The 26,542-nt window shown below is 37.2% G+C and overlaps 1 protein-coding gene and 1 long non-coding RNA gene across 2 annotated transcripts; both read right to left on the bottom strand.

Annotated features, from left to right (window-relative positions):
* Positions 1–3,261: 3,261 nt before the first annotated feature.
* On the bottom strand, positions 3,262–25,045 carry LOC139117360 (ethanolamine kinase 1-like). The gene is made up of 8 exons (XM_070680826.1): positions 24,869–25,045; positions 12,497–12,756; positions 11,376–11,519; positions 8,377–8,519; positions 7,711–7,794; positions 6,604–6,764; positions 4,891–4,964; positions 3,262–4,391 (listed from the first exon to the last, which is right to left on the bottom strand). The coding sequence occupies exons 1-8, from the start codon at positions 24,995–24,997 to the stop codon at positions 4,316–4,318; spliced, it is 1,071 nt and encodes a 356-aa protein (XP_070536927.1). The 5' UTR covers positions 24,998–25,045; the 3' UTR covers positions 3,262–4,315.
* LOC139117143 (uncharacterized) lies at positions 19,796–23,951 on the bottom strand. The gene is made up of 2 exons (XR_011548465.1): positions 20,368–23,951; positions 19,796–19,971 (listed from the first exon to the last, which is right to left on the bottom strand). It is a non-coding gene; the product is annotated as an uncharacterized lncRNA (long non-coding RNA).
* Positions 25,046–26,542: the final 1,497 nt, after the last annotated feature.

Raw genomic sequence — 26,542 nt, 5'->3', positions numbered from 1 at the left:
TGCTGGCAAAAACGGGAGTGTTTTGAGCTTCAGGAAAGTGGGTTTTACCGTTTAAAAATTCCTCTCATATTTTTATGAATATATAATGAGTGTGTTTGAACCAAATTTGAAAGTCTTTTATCGATACTGTCTGGTTTTACTCAATGGTTTACGGTCAGTCATACCGCCTTTTACACGTGCGTCAAGAAAGGACATGTTTATGAAACTGCTGGCGTGTTATGTTTTGATTGGCGTGAGGCAATGTTTCTGGCCTGAGAGCTCACAAAGTAACTATGGTTGCTACGCGACTGGCAGTACGATGCCATCTCGTCGTATGTTTCGCATAATCTCGTGTAATTATCAACCACAAACCAAGCCTCCAAAAAGTTTAACACCTTTTAAGCTCATTTAATATGAAAAGCCAATAGTCTACCGAGACGACCATGGAACAAAAGGCATGCAAGTGTTGCCACTCTGTCAATGTTACTCTGTGGTACGTACGCAGGGCTGGCGAGAGAGTTGCCGACATCGACGGTTATTTACGAAAAAAGAATAAAAGACTGGCATTTTTGGAAGCGATCGAGTAGCTGAGGTAGGCAGGGATATGACTTGGGCCCAAGAACGCTGAATTTCGGCAGTAATTTGGCTTTTTACGTCAAGTCCAATCTATCCAGTCTATCAACAGCATGGTGTGAACTGGCATGCAAAGACTGCACACGGAAAAGCAACTCAAACTTCTAGTATCAAACGCTCTGCATCTTGTGAAACAACATCATAGCAGTGAAAGTTGTAATAGTCACCAGAAAAACTCTTCACAGATGAAAGGATAAATGCTTCAAACAAATGAAACTGCATTTGACTGCATTTAGCTCGTCCCAAAGTGTCGGACATCGCACACCAAGTGTTTCATGTCCCAGGCTTTGGTAGTCCGTGTGGTAGCCCCACGGAAAAGTTGGTAGTCTGTGGACGCGGGACTACCGCTAATTTCAAGCCCTGCGGTGTTTCAATTTGAAACAAGTACCATTATTCATTTGGTGTGTTTCAGCTACAGTTTCTCATCCTTAAACCTGAAAATATCTTGGATATTCAATTCAGCTTGTCGACACAGCTTTCACTGGCTTGTGATGTAAATAGTCATTTGTGAGTGAACTCTTGCATCTTGTTGCATACACTTTCCTTTATAGTAATATTGTAATGTATAGAGATTGCATCAAGGCATTTTGCCTGGAGTCCAAACTATGTATGAAATGCTGATAGATTTATATTAAGAGAAGCGGGGGTCCTGTCATTCAACAAGTTTTCAATCGCACTTTGTCCTTTGAATCATGTGCAACTATCATATCTTTACATCTTTTGTGCATGATAGGGTAAATAGTTCATCTAGTTTAATTGGCATAAAGAGAAAGAGGGTTTAAATGAGCAATATGAAAGTTTGCATGAACAAACCTGTCTGGCAAATGTACAATTTGTGTTGGACATGATTTTCACAGCCAATTCTTCGAAGCACATCAGCACAACATCTTAGGGGAAAAAAATTAAGCAGACTACAGCTTAGTCAACCTTGTGATAACAAATTTGGTTATATTTGCAACTCTTTTGTTACCTTGCCAGTTTCACTACATCTATGATCTTTATGTATACCTAGTTGTTTGCCTGTCACACATTACCATACATGCATTTACATTATTTATGTATGCCTAGTTGTTTGCCTGTCACACATTACCATACATGCATTTACATTATTTATTTATGCCTAGTTGTTTGCCTGTCACACATTACCATACATGCATTTACATTATTTATGTATGCCTAGTTGTTTGCCTGTCACACATTACCATACATGCATTTACATTATTTATTTATGCCTAGTTGTTTGCCTGTCACACATTACCATACATGTATACCTAGTTGTTTGCCTGTCACACATTACCATACATGTATGCCTAGTTGTTTGCCTGTCACACATTACCATACATGTACGCCTAGTTGTTTGCCTGTCACACATTACCATACATGTATGCCTAGTTGTTTTCCCTGTCACACATTACCATACATGTATGCCTAGTTGTTTGCCTGTCACACATTACCATACATGTACGCCTAGTTGTTTGCCTGTCACACATTACCATACATGTATACCTAGTTGTTTGCCTGTCACACATTACCATACATGTATGCCTAGTTGTTTGCCTGTCACACATTACCATACATGTATGCCTAGTTGTTTGCCTGTCACACATTACCATACATGTATGCCTAGTTGTTTGCCTGTCACACATTACCATACATGTACGCCTAGTTGTTTGCCTGTCACACATTACCATACATGTACGCCTAGTTGTTTGCCTGTCACACATTACCATACATGTATGCCTAGTTGTTTACCTGTCACACATTACCATACATGATACCTAGTTGTTTGCCTGTCACACATTACCATACATGTAGCCTAGTTGTTTGCCTGTCACACATTACCATACATGTACGCCTAGTTGTTTGCCTGTCACACATTACCATACATGTACGCCTAGTTGTTTGCCTGTCACACATTACCATACATGTACGCCTAGTTGTTTGCCTGTCACACATTACCATACATGTACGCCTAGTTGTTTGCCTGTCACACATTACCATACATGTACGCCTAGTTGTTTGCCTGTCACACATTACCATACATGTACGCCTAGTTGTTTGCCTGTCACACATTACGATACATGTACGCCGTTGTTTGCCTGTCACACATTACCATACATGTACGCCTAGTTGTTTGCCTGTCACACATTACCATACATGTACGCCTAGTTGTTTGCCTGTCACACATTACCATACATGTACGCCTAGTTGTTTGCCTGTCACACATTACCATACATGTACGCCTAGTTGTTTGCCTGTCACACATTACCATACATGTACGCCTAGTTGTTTGCCTGTCACACATTACCATACATGTATGCCTAGTTGTTTGCCTGTCACACATTACCATACATGTATACCTAGTTGTTTGCCTGTCACACATTACCATACATGTATGCCTAGTTGTTTGCCTGTCACACATTACCATACATGTATGCCTAGTTGTTTGCCTGTCACACATTACCATACATGTATACCTAGTTGTTTGCCTGTCACACATTACCATATATGCAGTTACATTATTTTGTGGTTGTTGCACAGTGACTCAGATAAAAAAGTTCTTCAATTACATTTCAAACTTTCAGTTCTCATTCAGTTCTCATTCTTTCACAACAAACACATTTCAACATAAAAGAAAATCTAATACAACCTTAAACATTTTATTTTGAACTATTGCTTACATTTTGCTCTGGAGATCTCCTGTGTCATCAACAATGTAATAATGTGAAGAAATGCAAGGAAATGAATGAATTTATTATCCACACAGATATTTGATGAACAGATGTTCATCTCACAGATATCATGGTTAAGACAAATTTCTTGCACACAGAATTTCAAAATAAAGTCAAAAATATTGTCAAATTAATCAAGCAAGGTACTGCACGTATGAATTCATGACATACACTTTTCTCACAGCACTTAAATTCATTTTTTCAAGAAAAGAAAGACTCAAAAGTTTACAGTAAATTAAAAAATTATGAGAAGTTAAAAGTACACATATAAAGAAAAGGTATAGGTAATAAACTGTGTACAGGAATGATGGAGGAAACTGCAGACCTGAGATGAAGGCACATGGTTCACATCAGTTAAATCCAGCACTGAATTTTATTGTACTGTAATAACAGAAGAAGTAAAAACCCAACATCCTAACATTCATTTAATCCTTTAAACACCTAGGTCATACACATTAAACGCAATAATTCATCCTGCTTACATGTAAAACTCAAGCATTACCAATCATAAAAAAAGTTTTCAACTACTGGTTGTTTAATTTCAAAATCTAATTACCTGTCAATACCTATCTTGAGGCTATTATCATTCACAGGGATGGTGACCCACACCGGTCAGCGGTGGTAAGAGTTGACCAGCACTTGTAGTCGGCAACCATCACTGAAAGGCCACTGACCACTGCCTACAATGTTTCAATTGTCCAGGTCACTCCATGATTGTGGTGAATGATTCACTAGGTGTAATTGTTGTATTTCACTTTGTTAACATAAGACTATTTTAGTACTGACAGTAAATCTATTAGTAAAACTATTAACTGGTAAGTGACCATCTATCCTTAACCTTGGTAAGTGAAAGACTATCATTGGTAAGTGAATGCAGTTCTTTGAAAGTTTCATATTTCACGCAGCACTATGCCTCATTGACGAAAAAGCTCTGTTTATAGATTGCAACAAGTTGTGTATTAGCACTTGTTTTAGTCACTTGGCATTTGTAAAGCTAAAAACTCCTTCTTCCTTCGATAATATTCATCCAATTTTTGGATTCCGTATCTGTTGGCAAAACATTCCATGATATCCTTGTTAAAAGAGAAAATAGAGTAGGAAAATTGAAAGAGTATGATGTTGTTATCATGAAGAAATTTCATCAGATAGAATGTACCTCAGGGACAGATATTCAGGTTTTCAAACTTTTCCAATTCTATTCTGATCTACCACTTGTTGGGGGTTCATTTTAAAGCTCTTGGTGTCAGAAAACTTTTCACCATCTTCGTTAAAATTCAAAATTTTATTTTTCTCCATAGAGTTAACACAGGGATGGCAGCCATTTTGAATTTCAAATATCCGTAAATCTTGGGTAATTTGTATCTCTGGTACCAAAATTTGCATGGTGACCCTCAATTTTTATTCTTGATTTTGAAAGAGAATGGTTGAAATATTATTTGAGGAAAGTTTGAGCAATAGTTCAAGTTTTTCACTTTAGAGGCGTATACTACATTAATTGTGAAAAAAATTATTACAAGAATCATTTGCATGTAATCTGACAACTTACCCAAGGAAGTCAAAGTCAATGGTAGAATGTGCAGACTGTATCAATGCCCATATTCCCCAAAAGAAATGTGAAGCCTACAAAATAAATACAAGAAACAATTTGACATTAGTTTGAACAGATATCAGTGACAAAGATCATTTTCATTTCTGCAGTACTGATGCATTACTTTATAAATTAGTCCCATATTATTTTTCCCTATGACCTCTGACCTCTGGAAGATATAATCAGCAGCTTTACAAGATTTTCATTTGCTGTTTTAAAACCTTAATCTCCATAGCAAAATAATGGCTATAGAAGCAAGGAGGAAAATAATCACATGAACATCGTCTTTTTGCCTGGAAAAGTCAGCTACATCCATTATTCTTTGTCATTGACTTTGACATACATTCAATTTACAGCGATGAAGATGGTTATCGAACAATTCAGCATTTTAATATGCATTATAATCATCAACTCTGCACATGTTAAACAGACAGCATTTTAATTCCAACAATGAGTATGATTTTTGATTAATTTAAAACATTATGTAAAAATGTCTGTGAAAAATCTGAGTTGCTGAAACACTCTTCACATGGAACTTTGCAACAGTCGTGATCAAGATCACTGGTTTGAGACAAAGCCATGATTGTTCTCAGTGTAACTCTGAACATTAACTCCAAAACATCACACTGTATTAATTGTTAATCACTGCCCTTTGTGTTTCTGATCATCTTTGATGAGTGTTGAATGATGCAGCTATTTAAATCTGTCTTATCTCATTAGTGGATTACTATGCATATGTCAGAAAAAATGTTGCTAACAATAAATAAGATTGATCATCCACCTTAAAAACGACCATGAACCAGCACTCTAGATCTCACTATTATATTCAAAGGAATTGCACGAAAACTGCATCACTAAATTTGTATGCACCCTACAGACTAAATACATTTATAAAAGGAATTCTTTACAGAGTCTAAAATTCATTTGACAACCTGACCTCAAAGGGGTCATTTCAAGTGTGAAGCTGTCATGAGACATCAATAATCTGCTGTTAACAGTTTTTGAAATGCGTTCCAAGATTCCTTTTTAAATGATATGCAAATTACATGATTTATTATTTAAGTAATGGCATAGATGTATGCAGATGAGTGACAATCTTATACAAGAATTGTACAACCTGTCTTCTATCTTGTGTATCCAACATCTTGAGGAAAATAAACTGATATCATCGACATATTTCTCACATCTTCCAACAATATGGAATGTGCATCAAATAAGCTGTACGAATTCCATTTAAATTGTCTGAATATGCAACAATGCTATTTTTTTGAATTCTAATTGACATAGATTTAGAAAATGGTTGCCAGTCATCACACTGGATATCAAAGGAAAGTACATTACTAAATTGAAAGTAATATGTAACAGTATGCAAACATTTCCTGATATAGGAATTGATCCTGATTATGCATCAGATAGTGGAATATAATGGAATGCACCTCATTATTATCATAATTTAGGACAAGAAAATCTCCACACCAAAAATACCATGCACCTCATGGCAATATCGAATCAACATATACATGAACCCCAGATTATACTGATCTTGTATCAAGTTTGAATGAAATTAGTTTATGTAGTTATATTTGATTAAATTCACACTGATGGCATCCCATCTATAAATGATCTTCAAGTGTCTCTGTGAATATCAAAATGAACGCAAGGTTTACCTACCAAAGCAAATTTATTGACAACAACATAAAGCTTTTCCACATCCTTGTCAGTAACATATTTGTTGATGCCAGACATTGTGTACCAATCACTTAGATATTTTTTTAACCATTTCAGTTGAAATTCCTTGTCTGGATAGTTGTTGAAATCAACTTCATCAATTCCTGAAAGAAAGTGTGCAAATTATGATATTGAGAATAACAATAACATTTATGGCATGTCATGTGAATGACATGTACAGATACCAATACTGATTTGTACATCAGTGTCGATAACAGTTTATAACAAAGAACATGATAACAAGGTCAGAGACTAGAACTTGGAGACCATGCATACCATGCTAAACATTTCTAAGGAAGATAGATGTCAGAAGACACGATGGCTATATTGATGACACTGGCCAGTGTATCAACAGGATACCAACAATATTACTGTCATGAACACCATCCTTGCCATATGTGACAGTCTCCGAACAACTTTTTTACTTTGAATGTTTGTGATCTACTCAAAAACAACCATCATCTGTAAATTCACCTAAAATATGCAATGAGAAAATCTTACACCAACTGCACATTTCTAAACATTACGAATTATATTTTCTACTTACATAAGTGATACACCTGATTTTTCATGTACCATAATATCCATTTGTAAAGTATAAATTGCCTAATGGGAAATTGGAAATACCCTTCACACAGTGAGAGCTGTATGGTTTAACTACTTAATCCACCAAGCTTTATGTTAAATATCTCCGTTGTACTTATTTCTGAAAATATGACAATTCTTAATGAAACCCCATGGGAAAAGTAGTTTTTATTTTCAAACTTCCAAGAGGGCATTGAACAGTTGACTAGTAAAATAACATGAGACCTGTGGAATATAATTTGATTTGCAAACTTATTGAATGTTGAATTGACTTTGAAATTAAGTCTGGTCAATGTTAAACCATAACACCCTGGGAGAACAAGAGTTAAGTTGTCAAGGTAACGGGCAAATCAAAGTACACAGCAATTAGATTATAGACAAGTCAGAGCAATGAACAATATGTTGGTAACCCTGATGAAATAAAAAAGGAGAGAGTTATTCAATCATCAAATACTGAAATCTTACCTGCAAATTCACAGAAATGATCGGCGATATCAAAGCCTTGGTAGTTGTAACAAGCATACTCATAATCAATAAAAGATACACTGTCTGAAATTAAATTGAACAAAAATTGTGTTATTAAAATATCGCGAGAATACAGAGTGTATTGGTTGGCAGCAAATTTGTGGACATTTATTGGATAGAATGGGGAGGCATAATGGATTGTAGGTTTGACTCTGTTCAAATAAACCTATCAAATTTGAAAATTTCTGAGTAGATATGATTGAAAATTTTGACAAGAATGATTGTAAGGAAAATATCACTAGTGAGTGACACTTAGTAATTCTAACTATCCTAATATCTTAAAATATACACACTTATGTACACACTTGAACTCTGATCGTTTCTGTGAGAGATTACATGACAGCTCTACAGGAATTTAGTGACAAAAATCCTGATGATTTGCAATATGTAATTACATGAACTGTAGAAAATGATGGGACTCAGATATTGGGTCCATCTCATTCCCTACCTGTTCACTCAGTCTTTGACTTTTGCTGGATCTTGCAAACAAATTGAGGCAAACAATAGTAAACATGAATAAAAGATAAAAAAGTTCTACATCTAATGAGATTCAAATCATATCGATGAACTACTGAAGTTGGTAGATATTTAGACAATTTAACTCACTGGTTTGTTCATCATAGATGACATTGCCAAGTAGAAGGTCATTATGACAGAACACAATTGGTGAGTTCAACGGAACCAAAACAGACATAAGTTCTTCTATCTCCTTTCCAAGCTGTTCATAGTCAGGAATATGTTTCTTAAACCTGTGTATAAGACAGATACAATGACACCACAATGAAAAGGGATGTCGATGATGACACTACATCACCAACAAAATCCTTCCGGTTACGTTTCAAGTTTCAATCTGCATCTCACTGTTCAAATTTTTGTGGTTCTGTTTTTGTCTCTCTCCATCTTTCAGTATTCCTCTCCCGATATTGAACCTTCAAGAGTACTTTCTCTACTTGTTAATCTTTAATCACTTTACTGTTTTCTCAATACCTTGGTCTCATCTATATTTTCCTTCTAATCTTTGCATCATCCCCCATGGCTCTTTGCATTCCCCTCTGTGTCAATGGGCCAAACCCTGAATTCGAATCGACCATGGTACAAGCAAAGCCACGCGCGAAAAAGCGCATAGACGTAAATGTGTATTTCCATACGCATTAGTACACATGTGGGCTTGTTTGTACCGGCATCATGTGATTATTTGGGCGTACTGAGTCTGCAGAACACATCGTGTCCTTTTTATTCCGGAGTAGAACCATTGACATATCATCCCCTCTGGCTTTCTGTATTCCCCTGTGTTATGATATACCATCCCCTCTGAGTCATGACATATCATCCCCTCTGGCTCTCTGTATTCCCCTGTGTTATGATATACCATCCCCTCTGAGTCATGACATATCATCCCCCTCTGGCTCTCTGTATTCCCCTGTGTTATGATATACCATCCCCTCTGAGTCATGACATATCATCCCCTCTGGCTCTCTGTATTCCCTGTGTTATGACATACCATCCCCTCTGAGTCATGACATATCATCCCCTCTGGCTCTCTGTATTCCCCTGTGTCATGACATATCATCCCCTCTGGCTCTCTGTATTGCTCTGTGTTATGACATACCATCCCCTCTGTGTCATGACATATCATCCCCTCTGGCTCTCTATATTCCCTTCTGTGTCATGATATTTTTCCTAACTCCTCTCCTTTCTCTACAACATTTAATTTTTTTCTTGATTTCATTTTATTTGTGTCTTACTGCCTGTCACCCGTCTGTATGTCAACAAGTCATTCCATATGGTAACTCTTACTCACTTCAGTCATGAAATACAATGAAACAACAGACATATGTTACAATGGCCATGGCCATGCAGTGACACTATCAAGTGGTTGACTTCAATGGGAACAAACCAACTCAACAAGATTTTCAAGTCTAAGTCAAGAAAACAATGTCACCAATGAAGTTCAACATCTTTATACAAGCTCATAGGAAAGATACTACTATCAAATACGTAGAATGTTACGGCCAATGATGTATTGACTGGCTGATGCAGAATTGTAAAGTACTAAAACTCATGTACCACTGACCATCCATCCTGAATGAAATAATGAGATAATTTTCATTGTGATCTAAAGGTGAATGGTACAGAATGAACGGTATAGAAACCATTGTGGATAGCCAACATGCAGTGAAGCTTTGAGAGATGTCTAGTAAATGAGAAATCATCCTGCAGTTTTCAAAAAAAGGATAGAGCATAAAGTCAACATATCAATCATGCATCAACAGGATACATGACTCTTGTTTGTTTAATGATACTATTTTATATTTTGAACAAAAAAGCACTCATTTCGATGTTAGTTTGAAAGTTTTTTTTGAATGATGCCCATCATTTTAAATGTTGTGCCAAATATTGAATATTTATGTTCCCAATTGCCATTTGATTTTATTGCTATGGCTATACAGTACACAGCATTGCTGTGAGATAGATGTTACACAATGAAGCTGTTGATACAAACCTGAATTATTCCCAATTTTGGTATCTGATGTAGTCTTTCTCATCTTTTCATATAAAATATAGTGACGTACTTCACTCTCACAGTTTTGAAAACAGCAGTGAATTCAACACCCAGGGAAACCATTTACAACAGGTAAATGACTGACAAACACTGACAAGAGGACAGTACAGGCTTGACAGGAACCATGGACAGGAACCATGGACAACAGGCCAGTGAAGGCAACATGAAGTTACAAATTTCCCTGATGTCCCTATTAAATTCAATGCATCAACTGAGCATCCACATCAAGGAATGAATCGGTGTTGTATCAAAGTCACAGTGGTAGAATGACAGTGGTTACATGAAAGTAACAGTGGTAGAGTGACAGTGGTTATATCAAAGTAACAATGGTAGAGTGACAGTGGTTATATCAAAGTCACAGTGGTAGAGTGACAGTGGTTATATCAAAGTCACAGTGGTAGAGTGACAGTGGTTACATGAAAGTAACAGTGGTAGAGGGACAGTGGTTACATCAAAGTAAAGGAGGTGAAGTGACAGTGGTATTGTCAAAGTCACAGTGGTAGAGTGACAGTGGTTATATCAAAGTCACAGTGGTAGAGTGACAGTGGTTATATCAAAGTCACAGTGGTAGAGTGACAGTGGTTATATCAAAGTCACAGTGGTAGAGTGACAGTGGTTATATCAAAGTAACAGAGGTGGAGTGACAGTGGTTATATCAAAGTCACAGTGGTAGAGTGACAGTGGTTATATCAAAGTCACAGTGGTAGAGTGACAGTGGTTATATCAAAGTCACAGTGGTAGAGTGACAGTGGTTATATCAAAGTCACAGTGGTAGAGTGACAGTGGTTATATCAAAGTCACAGTGGTGGAGTGACAGTGGTTATATCAAAGTCACAGTGGTAGAGTGACAGTGGTTATATCAAAGTAACAGAGGTGGAGTGACAGTGGTTATATCAAAGTAATAGAGGTGGAGTGACAGTGGTTATATCAAAGTCACAGTGGTGGACAGACAGTGGTTATATCAAAATCATAATGGTGGATTGACAGTGGTAATACATGGAAGTTTATTCAGTGGAAAAGTGAAATGAAAATTAATGCATACCTTTCATTTTTCCCTTTATCTTCAAACTCCTTTGGGACATTTTTATAAAAACTTTTCAAAGTGAGGAATAAACTAGCTTCAGAAACCTGTTTGCCATCTTCTGGTTTAATGATATGCATTTTTGCCATTTTGTTAGCAATTAATCTGCAAATGAAACAAGTTTTTTGTCAGTAAAATGAAACCTGAGGCAGCTTAGTTGTATATGAAACTTGATGAAACTTGAGGCAGCTAAGTTTTATATGAAACTTGATGAAACTTGAAAGTTGTAAGTTCATGACTCTATATATTAAATCCTATTTAACTTCATAATTACAAAATAAGAGTAATGTGATCAGATCAAATTGATAACTCCCGACAACATTTTTTATTTTTGATTCTCATAATCCTTGTACTGTAAGAGAAAATAAAGTGTTTCTAAATCAATACATTTCAATATTTTGAGCATTTGCACACAAGTTATTTGATTCTAAAATTGTTTATAAAGCTCATATCTATATTTTCTTTACTTCAGGCAAACTGAATGTACTTGCCGTAATATCAGTTTCAAGCGAAGAGCTCTTTAGTCGGCTATATCAAAATTCAATTACATACAGCCCTTGGACATGAGAAATATCAAGCTGTCAGATCATAGGAGTGTCAGATGTCCACTGTTGTCTTCAATGCTTACAGACATGTTATGCATGTGTATACTATGATGAATTTTAACAGGACTGTTAAAGGGACAAAGTCGCCCATTTTTCATGAATTTTGTTTGATACGAGATACTACTTATATTGTTTGACATGTTGAAAGATACTGAAAGAATGGGTGACCATGCATATAATGGACTCTGATTTTAGACACGATACATGAAACCATGGCAAAAATGAATTAATGGTCATGACCATTAATTCATTTCGCCATGGTTTCATTTAATTTGACTAAAATCAGGGTCGAATATATGCATGGTCACCCATTCATTCAGTATCTTTCAACATGTCAAACAATATAAGTAGTATCTCGTATCAAACAAAATTCATGGAAAATGGGCGACTTTGTCCCTTTAAAGTTAGAGAAAATACTCTGTGGAACAATGAAGGTTTGGAAAAAGAATTCAAATAACAGAATATGTTGATACTCACGGATAGACTTTCTCTGACTTGACCATTTCTGGATCTAATGTTACACCAGGGACATACTGATAACAAAGCCCATTATTGAAACGACAGTAAAGTTCAGGACCGATCTTGGCTTTGAACAAAAGCTGGAAAGTTTCTATTTCCTTTGCCCGATTGATAATCAATTCGGTCTTTTGTCCATAAATTCGAAGTAAAACCATGTCACGTTTGTTTTCAGGCAAATAGCATCCAAAGATTTTATTTGTAATGCCATCAGTAAACACCTAAAATAAAAGATAAAACAGTCACCGTCAATGTACTGGCTGAAAATCATACAGAAGTTGTAACATCTTAGTCTATCAAAAGAATTCAAAGCATGCCTTAGACTTGAAGATAACTCATTGAAAGCAGTCTGCACATCTTACCTGTATTATATTAATGAAAAAAATTATTAAATTTATGGCTGCATTTTAAAGCATATTATATTATAGCTTTGTCAATACCAGTGAATTTTGTGACATTATATCCCTTCATTATTACTGATAATGTATCCGATTATTCAGCATTGCAGCCTAACATCAAGCATAACAACACAAGGTTTCTGTTTGTAAATGAATAAAGGACTCCTAGATTATGCTGGGTTAGACACATGGCATAGTGTGTACGTTAGTGGCCATGTAAACGAGATAATGCATGAAAAGCTATACTCTAACCAGTTACCAACAGGCCAATAACGGCAACTGTCATCAACTTTGACCAGTAGCGTCTACAGAAATGGTCATTCAAAGTCTCGGTCCAATGTCAGCTATGACCAACAATCATGACGACGGTGGACTCTCCATTGATCTAACATCTCGGTTACCTAGTTCTGATGCACCATCTGTACATTGTACTCGGTGGCAACTTTCATGATCGGTTTCGACAAGTTCCCGACAAAAACCCTTAAGTACACATATTTTGTGAACTGTACCTTTGAACATCAAGTTTTCCTGTTTGCCAAAATACAATAGCTCTTCTCAAGAAGCCACCAAAAATTAAATTTATAGCCACAATTATTAATAACATCTAAACACTTGAATAATATTGTTGAACTCTGCTGATATTGTTTGCAATGAATGCTGTACTACTAGTGACATAATATTGATCATATTGATCAGCTGATACCATGTAGCTTGCTGATGTCGATGCAATGAACATTCTGTTTTCTTTATGCCTGCTATTTCACTATGTCAGGGCTCGAAAATTTTTTTAAAAATTCACTTGCCACAGGGCAAGTGAATTTTCAATTTCACTTGTCCGGAAAAAATTCACTTGCCCTGAATTTCAGACGATATAAGGAGTAAATATGTATTGTTTTATTCATGTCATTGTAAAGAAACAGTAGCTCTAACTTACTGATAAATTTGTGTCCTTATTCTGTGTATCAAAAATAATATCTTATGTAACGTATACATGCACAGTGTTTCAGCCAGCTTTTGCTAGCATGGGGACACAGTAACCCATAGTAGGTCTTAATGGGGACCGGACAAATTAAATTTTGGGGGGACATGTAATGTATTTCAATAAAACAACACCGGTACATTGTCATTGTGTGTCATCATGACCTGGTACCTTGTGTTAAATAGGCAAGTCAGGTAGGTGCACGTAGGGTAAGTATATAATAGGCCACCGGTGTTGTGTCAAATTGTGCCCATGTGAAACTTTCAGTATCATTTAGTTTACTGCTACCACGTGGTATGTCCATAAACTGCAGGGTTTCCCCTAAGTCACCAAAATGATTAGCCAACTCATTAGCCAAATCAAAAATCTTGTAGCCACTTTGAGGAACTTTTAAACAGTTTATGATCTCAAGTGCAGCAACAGCTTTGTCGGCATTCAGGAGTTCCTAATTTTACAAATCAAGATGTTTTGTATGTTCTTCATGATAGTTTTTACATTAAAGAAATAATTGTTTAGTTTTTATTACATTAATTATCTGTGTTTTTTATGACATTGAAGGGATTGAAATACTTTTTCATTTCTATTGGTAAACTTTTGCCAAAAGAAATAATTAGGTGGCAGTTCTACAAATCAGGTAGCAATGTGAAGTGTATATTACCACAGACACAGAATACTTCTGCAGCATTGAGTCAGTGTTCACAGTATGACAACTTATCATACATATACACTACAAGTTCCTTATGTGGTTTTGTTAGCCACACACATACAAATTTTCCATGCAGAAGAAAGCATTTGGTAGCATAGCGATAGTGTAGATACAAGTATTGTGGTGTTGTGTCATAGTTGCGATCAAGCAGGCTCAATAGCATCTTCAGCATCAGTATTTTTCTTGAGACAAAAAGGATCAGGTCAAAATCCAAAATTCATTTCCAAATGTTTTAAAGAGTAATAATGGTTTTAATGATAATGATAACATTGTAGCCCAGGAACATTTTCATTTGATATTTTGATACCATCAAGAAATGTCTACATCATTAAACTGGAGGAATCTGCAGAAATATTAATGTGATGATTTGAAATGGATATGCTTACTGCAACTACTGTTGACAATTTCCCTTTGCCATAACTGTTAATAAAATTTAATTTAAACTGACAGTCACGCTAAATGCCATTAAATTGGAAAGCACCAAGAAAAAACCTTTTATCATAAGATTGTACCTATTAGACCTCCCTAGGTGGTTTCTTTTGAACCATAATTGTGTACTTAAGGGGTTTTCATTTCTGACATCACATAAGATGACCCAGATTTGACCTTTCAGAAAACCTCAAGTTTTTCTCCTTTTCCCTTTTATTCTGACTCTGTTTGTGAAAGTTTCCTTTGAAATAATGGTTTTTACTATCAAACTGAGTAATTGCAGGCCAAATTTTGATTCAAGCAAAGTAGGTAAAACTTTGACTAAAAAGGACGACCGGTACGCGGGACTCACAGAGGCAAAGCCAAGCCTCTGTGTATTCATGGTCGTTAGGGGAGAACCATTTGATTTCTGGGGGGGGGGTATGGAGGATTTTGAGAAAAAAAAATTTGTCGCCAGGTGAGATAGAAAAAAAAAAAATTGATCCTGCCATGGCCTGAGAAAAAAAAAATTGTCATAACAGACAGAAGTGAAAAAAAAAATTGTCACAATGCACCAGAAATTAGCAAAATTTGGAAACCCTATTCTCATGTATTCTTTGCCGGCGCGCCGCCATAGGCGGCGCAAATGTTTTTACCACAAGCAATTCTTATGTTTTTTTCCCAGCACTTAAGATATAAGCATGCACTACATAGGTCTACTTTATACACCTCAGTGCACTCAATGTTTTCCTTCCCTTTCCTGACCCAAGAAATCATATTTCAGGATTTCTGTTGCAATATCTCAATGGCATAGGCACTATCTAAAGGGGACTTTTTGACTTCTGTAAATTGTGAAAATTTTAAAACACAAGACAGGAGTCAATAAACTAGTGTTAAAATCAATAGAGTATTCTCTCAATATAAATATGTTAGGAAGATGTACAAGTTGACAATGAAAAATTGAGGAACAACAAATATAATGAAATACAAGGGAGAGGGTCACTAAAAAAATTGAAACTTCAGGGGGCGTTACTCAAAATGTGGAGAGGAAGAAGGGGACGGGTTACTCAATTTATTTTGGCGAAATAAATTGAAACACATCTCAGATTGCACCATTGCACACATCCATTTCTCAAAATTTTCAATGCGAGAGGGGGGCACCCCCTCTCATGCTCTCCCACCCTTTGGTCTTCTAACAGTTTTACTGGTAAAAGACAAATTTAAAATACCTCTCGGATTGCACTACACTGCACATCAATTTCTCAAAATTTTCACAGGATCTAGGACAAAACTGAACTGTTGTGAATTCATCCTTTATTATCACAGAAACATGTTTTCATTTACCTCAGTTCAATGACCATTTTGACAGTTAAACATACCATATTCATGCTTTTCATTAGAAGCTGGCAGCTGGAGAAATGACACAAGAAGGTCACAAATTTTCGGTTCCTGTATATTTATTTATCTTCAGTCTCTGGCAAACAGAACTCTTTTTCACAAATTGTATTGTCATTGTTTGTTGTTGAATATTGTGACACAAACACTGATCATGCATAAAATGTAAAAATATTGCAGAGTTCAATGTCATTTTCAAACAGTTTTACCTAATGCAAAATAACCTGAAACTCCCCTTAGATTGCACCATTAAACACATCAATTTCCCAAAATTTCCAATACGAGAGGGGGAAACCCGGGCTCTCGTGCTCTCCCCCTTGGGGTGTTCTAACATTTTCACTTAGTAAAAAAATTAAAAAACACCTCTCAGATCGCACCAGACTGCACCATTACACACATCAATATCTTAAACTTTCCATGAAAGATAGGGGAAAGCCCCTGTGACACTTTCCCCCTAAGCCTCTCACGTGTTCTCCCCCTGTACTTTCAAATTCTGCCCGGTCAGATATCCTAGTGAAAACCTTGTCATAATACCCATCCAAATTAAACAATATACTATATGGTTAGATACTGCGTGAGCTTTTATATCTTTATTTTATTGTGACTTGCAATTTCATTTTGATGGGTTCACCTTTTTTGAACCATCATGAGATAACTGATGATAGTCTAGCAGAGTACATCAGGATTTCAAAGGTCTTTACTGTTAAATTGCTGTATTTTGTAAATTTTACAAATACATTTATTTGTATTTAACTTTTCTAAGTGGGGGGGGGATCAGTCAAAATTTCAGAGTTAGAGAGGGGAGTTACTCAAATTCATCATGGTTGACGGGGGGGGGGGGGGGGGGGGGGGTGTCACTTGAAATTTCTGAGTTTCAGGCCATAAATAATGATGGCTCCCTTATATACAACGCATCACAAACTTGATGACAAAGAAAAAAAAATTTGCATTGCTACTCCATTTGAAAAAAAAAATTGATGCAGCTCTGACAGTAAAAAAAAAATTGCTGTCATTGTGCCAGAAAAAAAAATTTGCTCCCATACCCATTTCCTCCATACCCCCCCCCCCAAAATCAAATGGTTCTCCCCTTATACGTCCATGATGTATTGTAGCACGGTCCGTCCATGAGGGACTGAGGGACCTGATTGCAGTATCGAACAGCAACAATGTTTGCTTCACGTACCAGGGAATTTGTAACTTTGTAGAAAGGAGAGTAAAGTGTTTCAATACATTGTAACTTTGTAGGAAGGAGGGTAAATTGTTTCAACACCTTACAACATTTTATTGTAAGCTGTAGTTTTCTGTTGAGGAGACACCGTGACATGATTTCATGAGAAGAAAAAAACATAAGAGCGTGCAAAGACGTCAATATTTTGCCATTTTGTAACCAAGCAGAACAGAGCTATTTTATCGGCCGGCCATATCGAAAGCAGTACACTCAAACAACTAGAGAGTGGCAGCGCGTATGTACAGTGGCCTCATTGAAATTCACTTGTCCGTCGGGCTGGGAGAATGTTGTTTTCACTTGCCCGGACTCAAAATTCACTTGTCACGGGCGTCGGGCGGCGAGAATTTTCGAGCCCTGTTATGTTTCAGCTTTTTGAATGGCATGATATTAAAAGGTGATGTTTCAAGTTCGATATAGACGGTAGGAGATATGGGTTTAAATCTTTAACAAGGGTTCATTTTTGAAATCCCAAAATATTTGCAGATATAATTTTGTGGTTTTCCTCATTTCATTCAAATACAACTATTATCTGTAACTTTAAAGTTTCATGCATCTGCAATCATCAATGAAAACATGGCCCAAACTTCAAGTTAGATATACCCAAAATGGCTTGGTCATTTTATTTTTCTACAATAGGTTAAGGTTCAAAAGTTTGACACAAATACAGTGTTTTTGCAAACATCTTTATTGACTGCACCTGAATTTGGGCCTCTTTTGACATTCAATTTTCATTTTACCCTTTAAACCAAGTCCCCTTTATATGCATATATCCTCCTAAACACAATGCTTTGTGCACAGTAATATTGGCATGTACTGACACATGCACATTCTGATAACAATCTAAACACTCACAGTTGTCCTGAGATGATCATGCTAATGCTCTCTCCATATACAAGTAGGGCTGCAGATATTGTGTACATGCTACAGTGGTATGTTTATTAGGACATCAAGACATTGGACGTACTTTCCATTGAATGATCAGTCATCAGGGTGGGACTATCAGGGTGGGACTATCAGGGTGGGACTATCAGGGTCGGACTATCAGGGTCGGACTATCAGGGTTGAGTCTCAATATACGGTATATACAGAAGCCATGGCATAACACAGCCCTTATGAAAATTTTTAGCCTGCTGCACAGTGTTCCTGCACAGGTGCGGCACTAGTGCAACAGACTATTACTGTAACTCAACTGTAAGGCGACTTTTTCGCATGCAAATTAGCTGCTGCCGCACAGGCGCAAGAAATGATAAAAACAGTAACTGTGCGGCAGCTTTGTGCAGGAACTGTGCAGCAATATACAGCAGGTTGCGGCAGCTCTGCTGTAAGGCGATTTTTCTCATGCAAATTAGTTGCTGCCGCACAGGTGCAAGAAGCAATGAAAACAGTAACTGTGCGGTAGCTTTGTGCAGGAACTGTGCAACAATACAACAAGTTGCAGCGGCTTTGCTGTAAGGTGATTCTTTCGCATTATACACATTAGCTGCACTGAGCAAATATATAATGCAAGAAATGCTGAAAACAGTAACTGCAGTAACTTTGTGTTGGAAATGTGGAAGCCTGTGTTTGCACAATAGCCCTTTGAACTACAGAATACATGAAAGACTGTGCAGGAACTTCACAGAAAATTGTGGCATCTTGCAGGACAGCTACCAGGAGTAGGTAAAATTTGCGGCAAATTATTTTGCATGTTACTGCAGATTTGCCGCAAACTACAAAACGCAAAATTTCCTTCATAAGTTGGCATAATTCCACAGCAGTCAGCTCTGGGATAAACTTTTACCAATTTCAGCAACAGTAAGAAAACGAAATACATTATTAAATAGACGATAGATACTGAAAACCAAAGAAGCAACACAATTAAGTGACAGCAAAATTTCTTGTATTGTACCATAAGTTTCAACGTTTTTATCTTTTCCAACGATATAATACGTTCAGCTCAGATATGTACACAGAAGTTGTAAAATCGCTTGTGTAAACATGGCCAATGTTAGTGACACCATGACGGTGACACCGTTGAAAACCTGACAGACTGTGGAAAGCACAAGATGTGTTTTATCCAACTAAGCTCTGAAATACCAGTTTCACAAGAAAAATGGTCAGCGCAAATAAAGTTATTGTTAAATAAAAAGACATAGAGAAAAAAAGATTAAATTCAAAATGTGGTACGATTTATTTTAAATGCCATGTTCATTTCATGCCACAAGTATCTTCAAGAGAATTTCTTTTGACTCGAGAAGTTTCACGTAACATTTACATTACTGTCATAGGCTGCGATTTGGCTTTCTGTTCTCTGAATTTCTTGTCCCTTCCTCACTATGCATTCTGAAAAATACAAATCGTTCAGGGAAGAGTATAAGTCTTTACCGTTTGACCACACATTTAAACATCGCAATTTGATGAAAGACATCAATAATTATTTGAAAAGAGACAAAAAAGTTGAAAACTTGAAGCAAAAAATGCATATACATTTATGATTATTAAATTAATAATGATCAAATGTCAAACAGCGGACAGCTCGCCCTATGTTGTTTACATACCAACGGCGGCGACGGGCGACAATCTGCAAAAATCTCAGCACTTACTGTACTAACTGTTGTGAAACGAAAGTGAATTCAGTATGAATCAGTACTCAACGAAAATTTATCTGTAGCTAAACATAGCAATGCAACGATTACAGAACATTATAGCGATGAACAGACGGACGGTACATTGACTTACCGGTACATTTGAGAATTGCTCGCAGAGGCTGGATGATTCGATCCCGGTTCCGGTTGCAGGTCTCTCCGAACCGTGTGTACATACTTAGAAAACATAGTCAGCATTTTTACTGCTGTTCGCGTTCACAAATTTTGAAACCCGTCTATCTCTGGTGCTGTATACACGTTTTTCCAACACTGTGATATCATTTGCCTGGCGATTCCATAGAAAGATCACGAAATTGTCCACTAGATAACTCCCTAACAACAAGTACACAGCCGATGGTACCAAAATCTAACTTCGCGCCGATCAAGCTTCATGACGTTAACGGAAGTGCGATCTATAAATCATTACACGATTTATAATGTAGTCCCGTTTTTAAACGTTGGAATTGACTCTACATTATTCACCAATCCGTTATGTTTTATACTTGATAGAGCACCCAATTTACAAGTATAATGAAACTGGTTATTTTCATCATAGAAAGACTCAAAATAGAGTAAAATTTCTTTCAACACGAAGATTCAATATCAATGCGCGAACTGAACTTGATGAACCGTGACCTCAGAGTGTAAACATGTCGGCTGCAGCTCAGCGCTGGACGTTGGCGAAGCAGCGTATTGGATTTTCGTACAGCGGTCGGGATGGGGTGTGAAACACTCCAAAATTGAGCTCGGCAATTATCTAACGCTGAAAACATGGACAAAAGCATTGAATATCAATCCAGTCATAACAGAAAGCGAGATTTTGTTAGCGATGACAGGACACAGACTTCTCTTCCTACCTCCATGGCTTCCAGTGCTGGGCACTGTACGTACGTACCGTATACTGTATACACTGCTATAGCGTGAAGTCTGAGCACGTCCACGGCCCTGCTTGGAGCCAAGGTACTAGTAGCGGGTCCTGCGACATTGAAGTTTATTTGTTTGTTTCTACAATGAAAAGTTCTCATCTGTCGATATTTTTAAGGTACAGATTTGCAGTAACAAAAGTCTACGACGCGTCCTTACACAAGTTACAGACCATCATAGATTTCGTTCGAAACTGTTTCAGTGCATTTTGGTATCACTCGCAGAAAATACAGAGTTTAACTTGCAAGTCAGACAAGTCCCTGTTTTAAATTTTTTTTTTCCTCAAAATTCAGTTGTCGATTGAACCTTGATTTACCAAACCAGATCGTCGAATGGGGTACTCATGTAATGATGTTACATGTCACTGCTGTATAATACAGATGTACTCTTTATATCCATCATCCTGCAATGTTGTTGAGTTTAGGCCTGTGTCGCTTTCACCAGCTGAACTGTGCTTTAAAAGCTGTCCATTATCTAACAGTTTTTATATTTAAAAGTTGGATTGTCTGTTATAAAAATAAATGAATGCAAAATATAAATGAAAGGTCAGTTTTGTTTTCTTGAATATGACTGGTCACGAAGTGCAATGGTACACTGTACTCCCGGTAATGAAATAGTCGGCAATGTGCCCATCATGTGTTGCTTCATATATTTGCAGCAATAACCAATAACAATCTGTACATGTAATGTCATTTCTGGCACACAAGCTGCACACTTTGATGGCCTGCTGCACACAAGCTGCACACTTCAAGGTCTGTTGTACACAAGCTGTACACATTTTACATTTGCCGCACACAAGGTGTACAGTATGGAGATTATTGCACAGAAGCTGCACAGTTTTGTCTCCTGCTGCACAGTTTCTGCTCAGATTAACACTGTGCAGAAACTGTGCAGCTAGCTGCATTTTCCTGCACAGCCTCTCTTGCACAGCTTTCCTGTGCAGCACTAGTGCAGCAACTCTACGGCAGAGCTGCCGCTAGTCTACAGCAGAGCTGCCGCACAGTTTCATTTTCATAAGGGAGGACAACGACAAGTACCAGGCACACCATGTACAGATATACGGCCTTGCGATCACTATTCATATTACAGGGCCAAACCATGTATAGACTCACATAAAACTTGTGATCTACATGACTGCTATTGCTATCACAGTCACATAGACTTAAGCTCCACGTCACTGTGTACAGTGCAGGGCAATGTGTTGTTGGTGGCTATGATAGGGGCAACAACCTCAGCCTGTGGTAATATATCCCTTTTCCTACCAGACAGTATCACTTGGCCATCAGCCAGGTCAGTAAAAAGCGGTATTGAGCCAAAACATTACATATTTTCACCCACTTGGTTTGGTCTGTTAGAGCATCTTTAGTAAAAAAAAAATCAACTTTACAGTATTTATGTTTTAAACAGCTTTCAAATGTACAGTTTTATGTTAAAATACACCATATGGAATATGTTGTGTTTCATTAATTTTAACCATCTTGACCTGGTGGTGAAATATGGACTTGGCAGGAAAAAGGATATGGTTGGAGGAGAAACAAATAAGGTAGCTAAACACAGGTGCTTGGAGTTGTCAATGTGGTATATGCACACAGAAAGGAGTTTACATAACTCAACATTGAACTGTCCAAGCACCTGTGAAATAAAGAGTTCTGATAGTTGCAATGGTGTAGCAAGGGAGTCGTGCATGTAGCAGTTGCTGTAGTGTTGTTGGCCGGCCCAACAACTATAACCATTGTATGATATGAGTGGCACCCAGACTACACTTAAGCACTAAAGCACACCAAGCGAGAATATACCACCAGATCTTAGGTACCAGCTATAAGGTACAGATGTAGATTGTGCGCCGGGGACATTTTCAGGCTTTCGAACTTTATCAATTCTGTTTTGATATACCACTTGTTGAGTGAGAGAAAACTTTTCACTGTCTTAGTTTTTCAAAAATTGTAATTTTATTTTTCTCCATAGAGTTAACACAGGGATGGTGGCCATTTTGAATTTCTAATATCGATAAATCTCGGGTAATTTGTTTCTCTAGTACCAAAATTTGCATGGTGAAGAGAATGGTTGAAATATTCCTTGAGGAAAGTTTGAGGAAAAGTTAAGTCTTTCACTTTCGAGGCGTATAGTACCTTAACTCACACCTTTTCCAACCCACCCAAAACCAACTCGCCCGATACCAACTCACCCAAAACTGACTCGCCTGATACTATTACTCGCCCCAAACAAATTTGTGACATTTATGACTACCTTGTCCTGAATAATCATCAACTCCAAATAATGTCCGACCAGAGTCTCCAGGTGCATATGTGGTCTGTCAGAGTCGATATGCACAATGCAAGATACTTGAAATCGACAACGACAATTGGCCAAAATATACATGCAGAACATGTACAGGATGTAGCTAATGCAATACTATTGCTCGGGTGAGGGCGCATACAAGGTATAAGTCCTCGTGCCTTCGGCACTCGATCTCGCGCCTTCGGCATTAGGCCTCGCGCCTTCGGCGCTTGATCGCCTACGTTGGATTGCTACCGCACTTTAATAAAGTGAATCCTGTCAAAGAAGGCACGAAGGACTGTTGACAGTCTAGGTCAACATATATATCATACAATGTTGATCATTTTAGTGAAGTATTTTTTACTGTACTGTACGTAGTATTGTGTACAACCAGTGTGACTGCGCGCAATCAAACCCATTTGTTCATTGTGTTTGCGTGCAGTAAAACTCAGCAACATAATGTGCCGAGTGTAGTGTCTCAATGTTCGTAGCCTTACATAAATAGAAATACACCACTGAAGTTCGTTTCCAATCTTAATATTTTACTATTGCATGATGTTGAGCCGGGATGTTGAGTCTTACAAAGGCGTTAACAAAGTGAGGGACCGCTCCCATCTCACTCCGATTGAAGCTGAGAAGTGTATACAAACATTTATGTTTATCAACAAAAAAATCGCAGACGACCACTGCACTTTAATGTTGCTTACCATGATTTTAATCAATTTTCTTTGAGTGTCAGTCTTTAAACCCTTGCCATTATTTTAGAATGAGGACAGATAACACCAAATAAAACAGTCGTTTTTTCTACATATACTCTTATTTCAAGTGAAATATTACTTGAAGTTTCTGACTTAATACCAAAATTGAGGTTTTTTACCCCAAATATACACCCATCTCATCCTTTGAGTAAACTAATGTTACCATACTAAACTTTAGAGTCTCTGCTTTTTGAAAATATATAGTATGAGGTGGTTTCCTCGTCATCTTTGATGAGAAATATTGGTTTGAAAAAACTGTGTTGGCAACATGCAGCTCCACCTTAATTTGGTATTGAGATATCGACTGACTTCAGTAATGCACACCCACACAGCGGTCGATATCGATTCACAAGCGACTGTGATTTTACCTCCATGTGTAGCTACAGTGCTAGGTTGCATTGGCGGGCAGATCAAGTACGGGATCGATAGATTGAGCAGAAAATCGATCGATCTAGCTGACTACCCAGCACACGGCCGCCTGTGCTGCAGTGGTGTAGCTCGAGGTATGTACTCGTTGCCGTCGACCCAAATACCTAGTACCTTGGCAAAACCTTGAGCTTCAGCACTGCAGCTGCTGCCATGGACAAACACAGTCCCTTTTAAAGGTCACCATACTAAACGAACGACCAACTGTACCTTGAATCGTATCTCATCGGTCACCCATTGTGGTCTAACTGTTTTCATCAATTCCAATGCTCCGGGTTTCGGTTCATTTTCATCGACAGTGATGTCCACACATTTCAGGTTTGTGGCAGTATCGGCCATGATTGACACGCATCCAGTATTGGCATGAACTTTGGCCTCTAACCTTTTCACACTATTAATATTCATGAGGATGTATGTCTGGCATTCGAAAAGTATCCCAATCATCCCCATCCGTAATCCATAACACCAGGTCAAAACTCGTCTACATAAACATTGGCACAAAACAGCACAGAACAGACAGTAAAGCACCGGTACACACAACAAAGTCAAATTCATGAGTAACAAAATAGAAGATGAAATACACTTTCTGCTCTTATGCCCACTATAGGCCTATAACAAAGAAAGAATAAAAATCCTACGTTTAAAAGACAAGATACAAAGTTTAACTGAAACATTTATTGAAATAATGACAAACAATAACACAGCTGTTTCTTTGGCAAAATTTATTTACTGTTATTTTGAAAAGAGAAATGTTATATTATTTCTAAGTGAATTTTGAAGCTTTTCTCTCTCTTTCTGACTTGTTCAACTTGAAGTTGAATATCTTTATTGTATGTGCTAATATGCCAGAGTGGCATACGGTTCAATAAAGATCAATTCTACTATTCATGAGAGAAAGATACATGGACCTCTGGCCAAAAGGCCAGAACATGCAGAAGTCTAGGCCTACTGTTCGGTAAGTTGGCACACCCTGGGCACACTTTTTTCATGATATTTGAAAATTTGCATCTTTTTTTATCACCTGACTGTGTTGATATTAGTAATTTGTCAACATCTTTAGGAACGGCAAAATGTCAAAATGAACCATTTGTGTGGTAGAGAGGTTTATCGTTACTAAGCTTAAGTTTTTTAAAGATACTATTTATTCATGAAACGCGATCCTTTGAAAGTAGATATATCTAAATAAACATGAAGCGTTATGTGAACATAACCTGCATAACTGCCATGGTGAATAGCTTAGGTGTGTGAGGAGCAAATGATGTAATCATTTCAGTTCTTCACGGAGGGGTGGGGGTAGTGAAACAAGGTTGTAATCCCGGGGTTGTAATTTTTCGCAATGCATTGTTTGATATATTTCTGAACGACCTCCCTGACACATTTGCTAACATTTCTGACTTTCCTGTTGATATGGATGATCTGAAGTTAAATTATATTTCGTATGCTGATGATTTGGTTTGAATGTCAAATCTGCAGCAGGTTAAAACATTGTTAGAATAAGTTATTCTTTCAGAAAAAGTTCATGTCTACAAAACGATGGTTTCCAACAAAGCTAACTGATTAATAAAGGAAAAGTTATTTTATTATGAGAAAATGCAATTGAAATTGTAAATCAGTATACATTAGGGAAAATAGTTTTTACACCAAATGGAAAATTCAAGTAGAATCAGTTTACTCTTTCAAATAAAGTATCGAAAGCTTCATTCATCATCAAAAGTCAATTTTAAGTGAAAAGGTGTTGAGTCCAAAACTTCTAATCATCTATTGTTATTTTATAAGGTAACTGGTATACTTTAGGTAATGTTATATCACAGTGTCACTGTACATAATAAGTTTATTCAACTTTGCTTAAGTCCATTCAGATATATATCTCTAATTAAGAAAATT

This window comes from Ptychodera flava, chromosome 1, assembly GCF_041260155.1.
Source record: "Ptychodera flava strain L36383 chromosome 1, AS_Pfla_20210202, whole genome shotgun sequence".
Lineage (NCBI taxonomy): Eukaryota > Metazoa > Hemichordata > Enteropneusta > Ptychoderidae > Ptychodera > Ptychodera flava.
The sequence above is the reverse complement of the archived record's forward strand: the minus strand, read 5'-3'. Positions and strand labels throughout refer to the sequence as shown.

What these genes read in the sequence shown, in the direction of transcription:
- LOC139117360 (XM_070680826.1), bottom strand. Translation starts at nt 24,997, where the DNA reads ATGGCCGATACTGCCACAAACCTGAAATGTGTGGACATCACTGTCGAT. An exon ending in CCGATGAGATACGATTCAAG is followed by an intron (nt 12,757 to 24,868) that starts GTACAGTTGGTC and finishes CTTTTATTTTAG; the next exon opens with GTGTTTACTGATGGCATTAC. An exon ending in GATAAAGGGAAAAATGAAAG is followed by an intron (nt 8,520 to 11,375) that starts GTATGCATTAAT and finishes TCTTATACACAG; the next exon opens with GTTTAAGAAACATATTCCTG.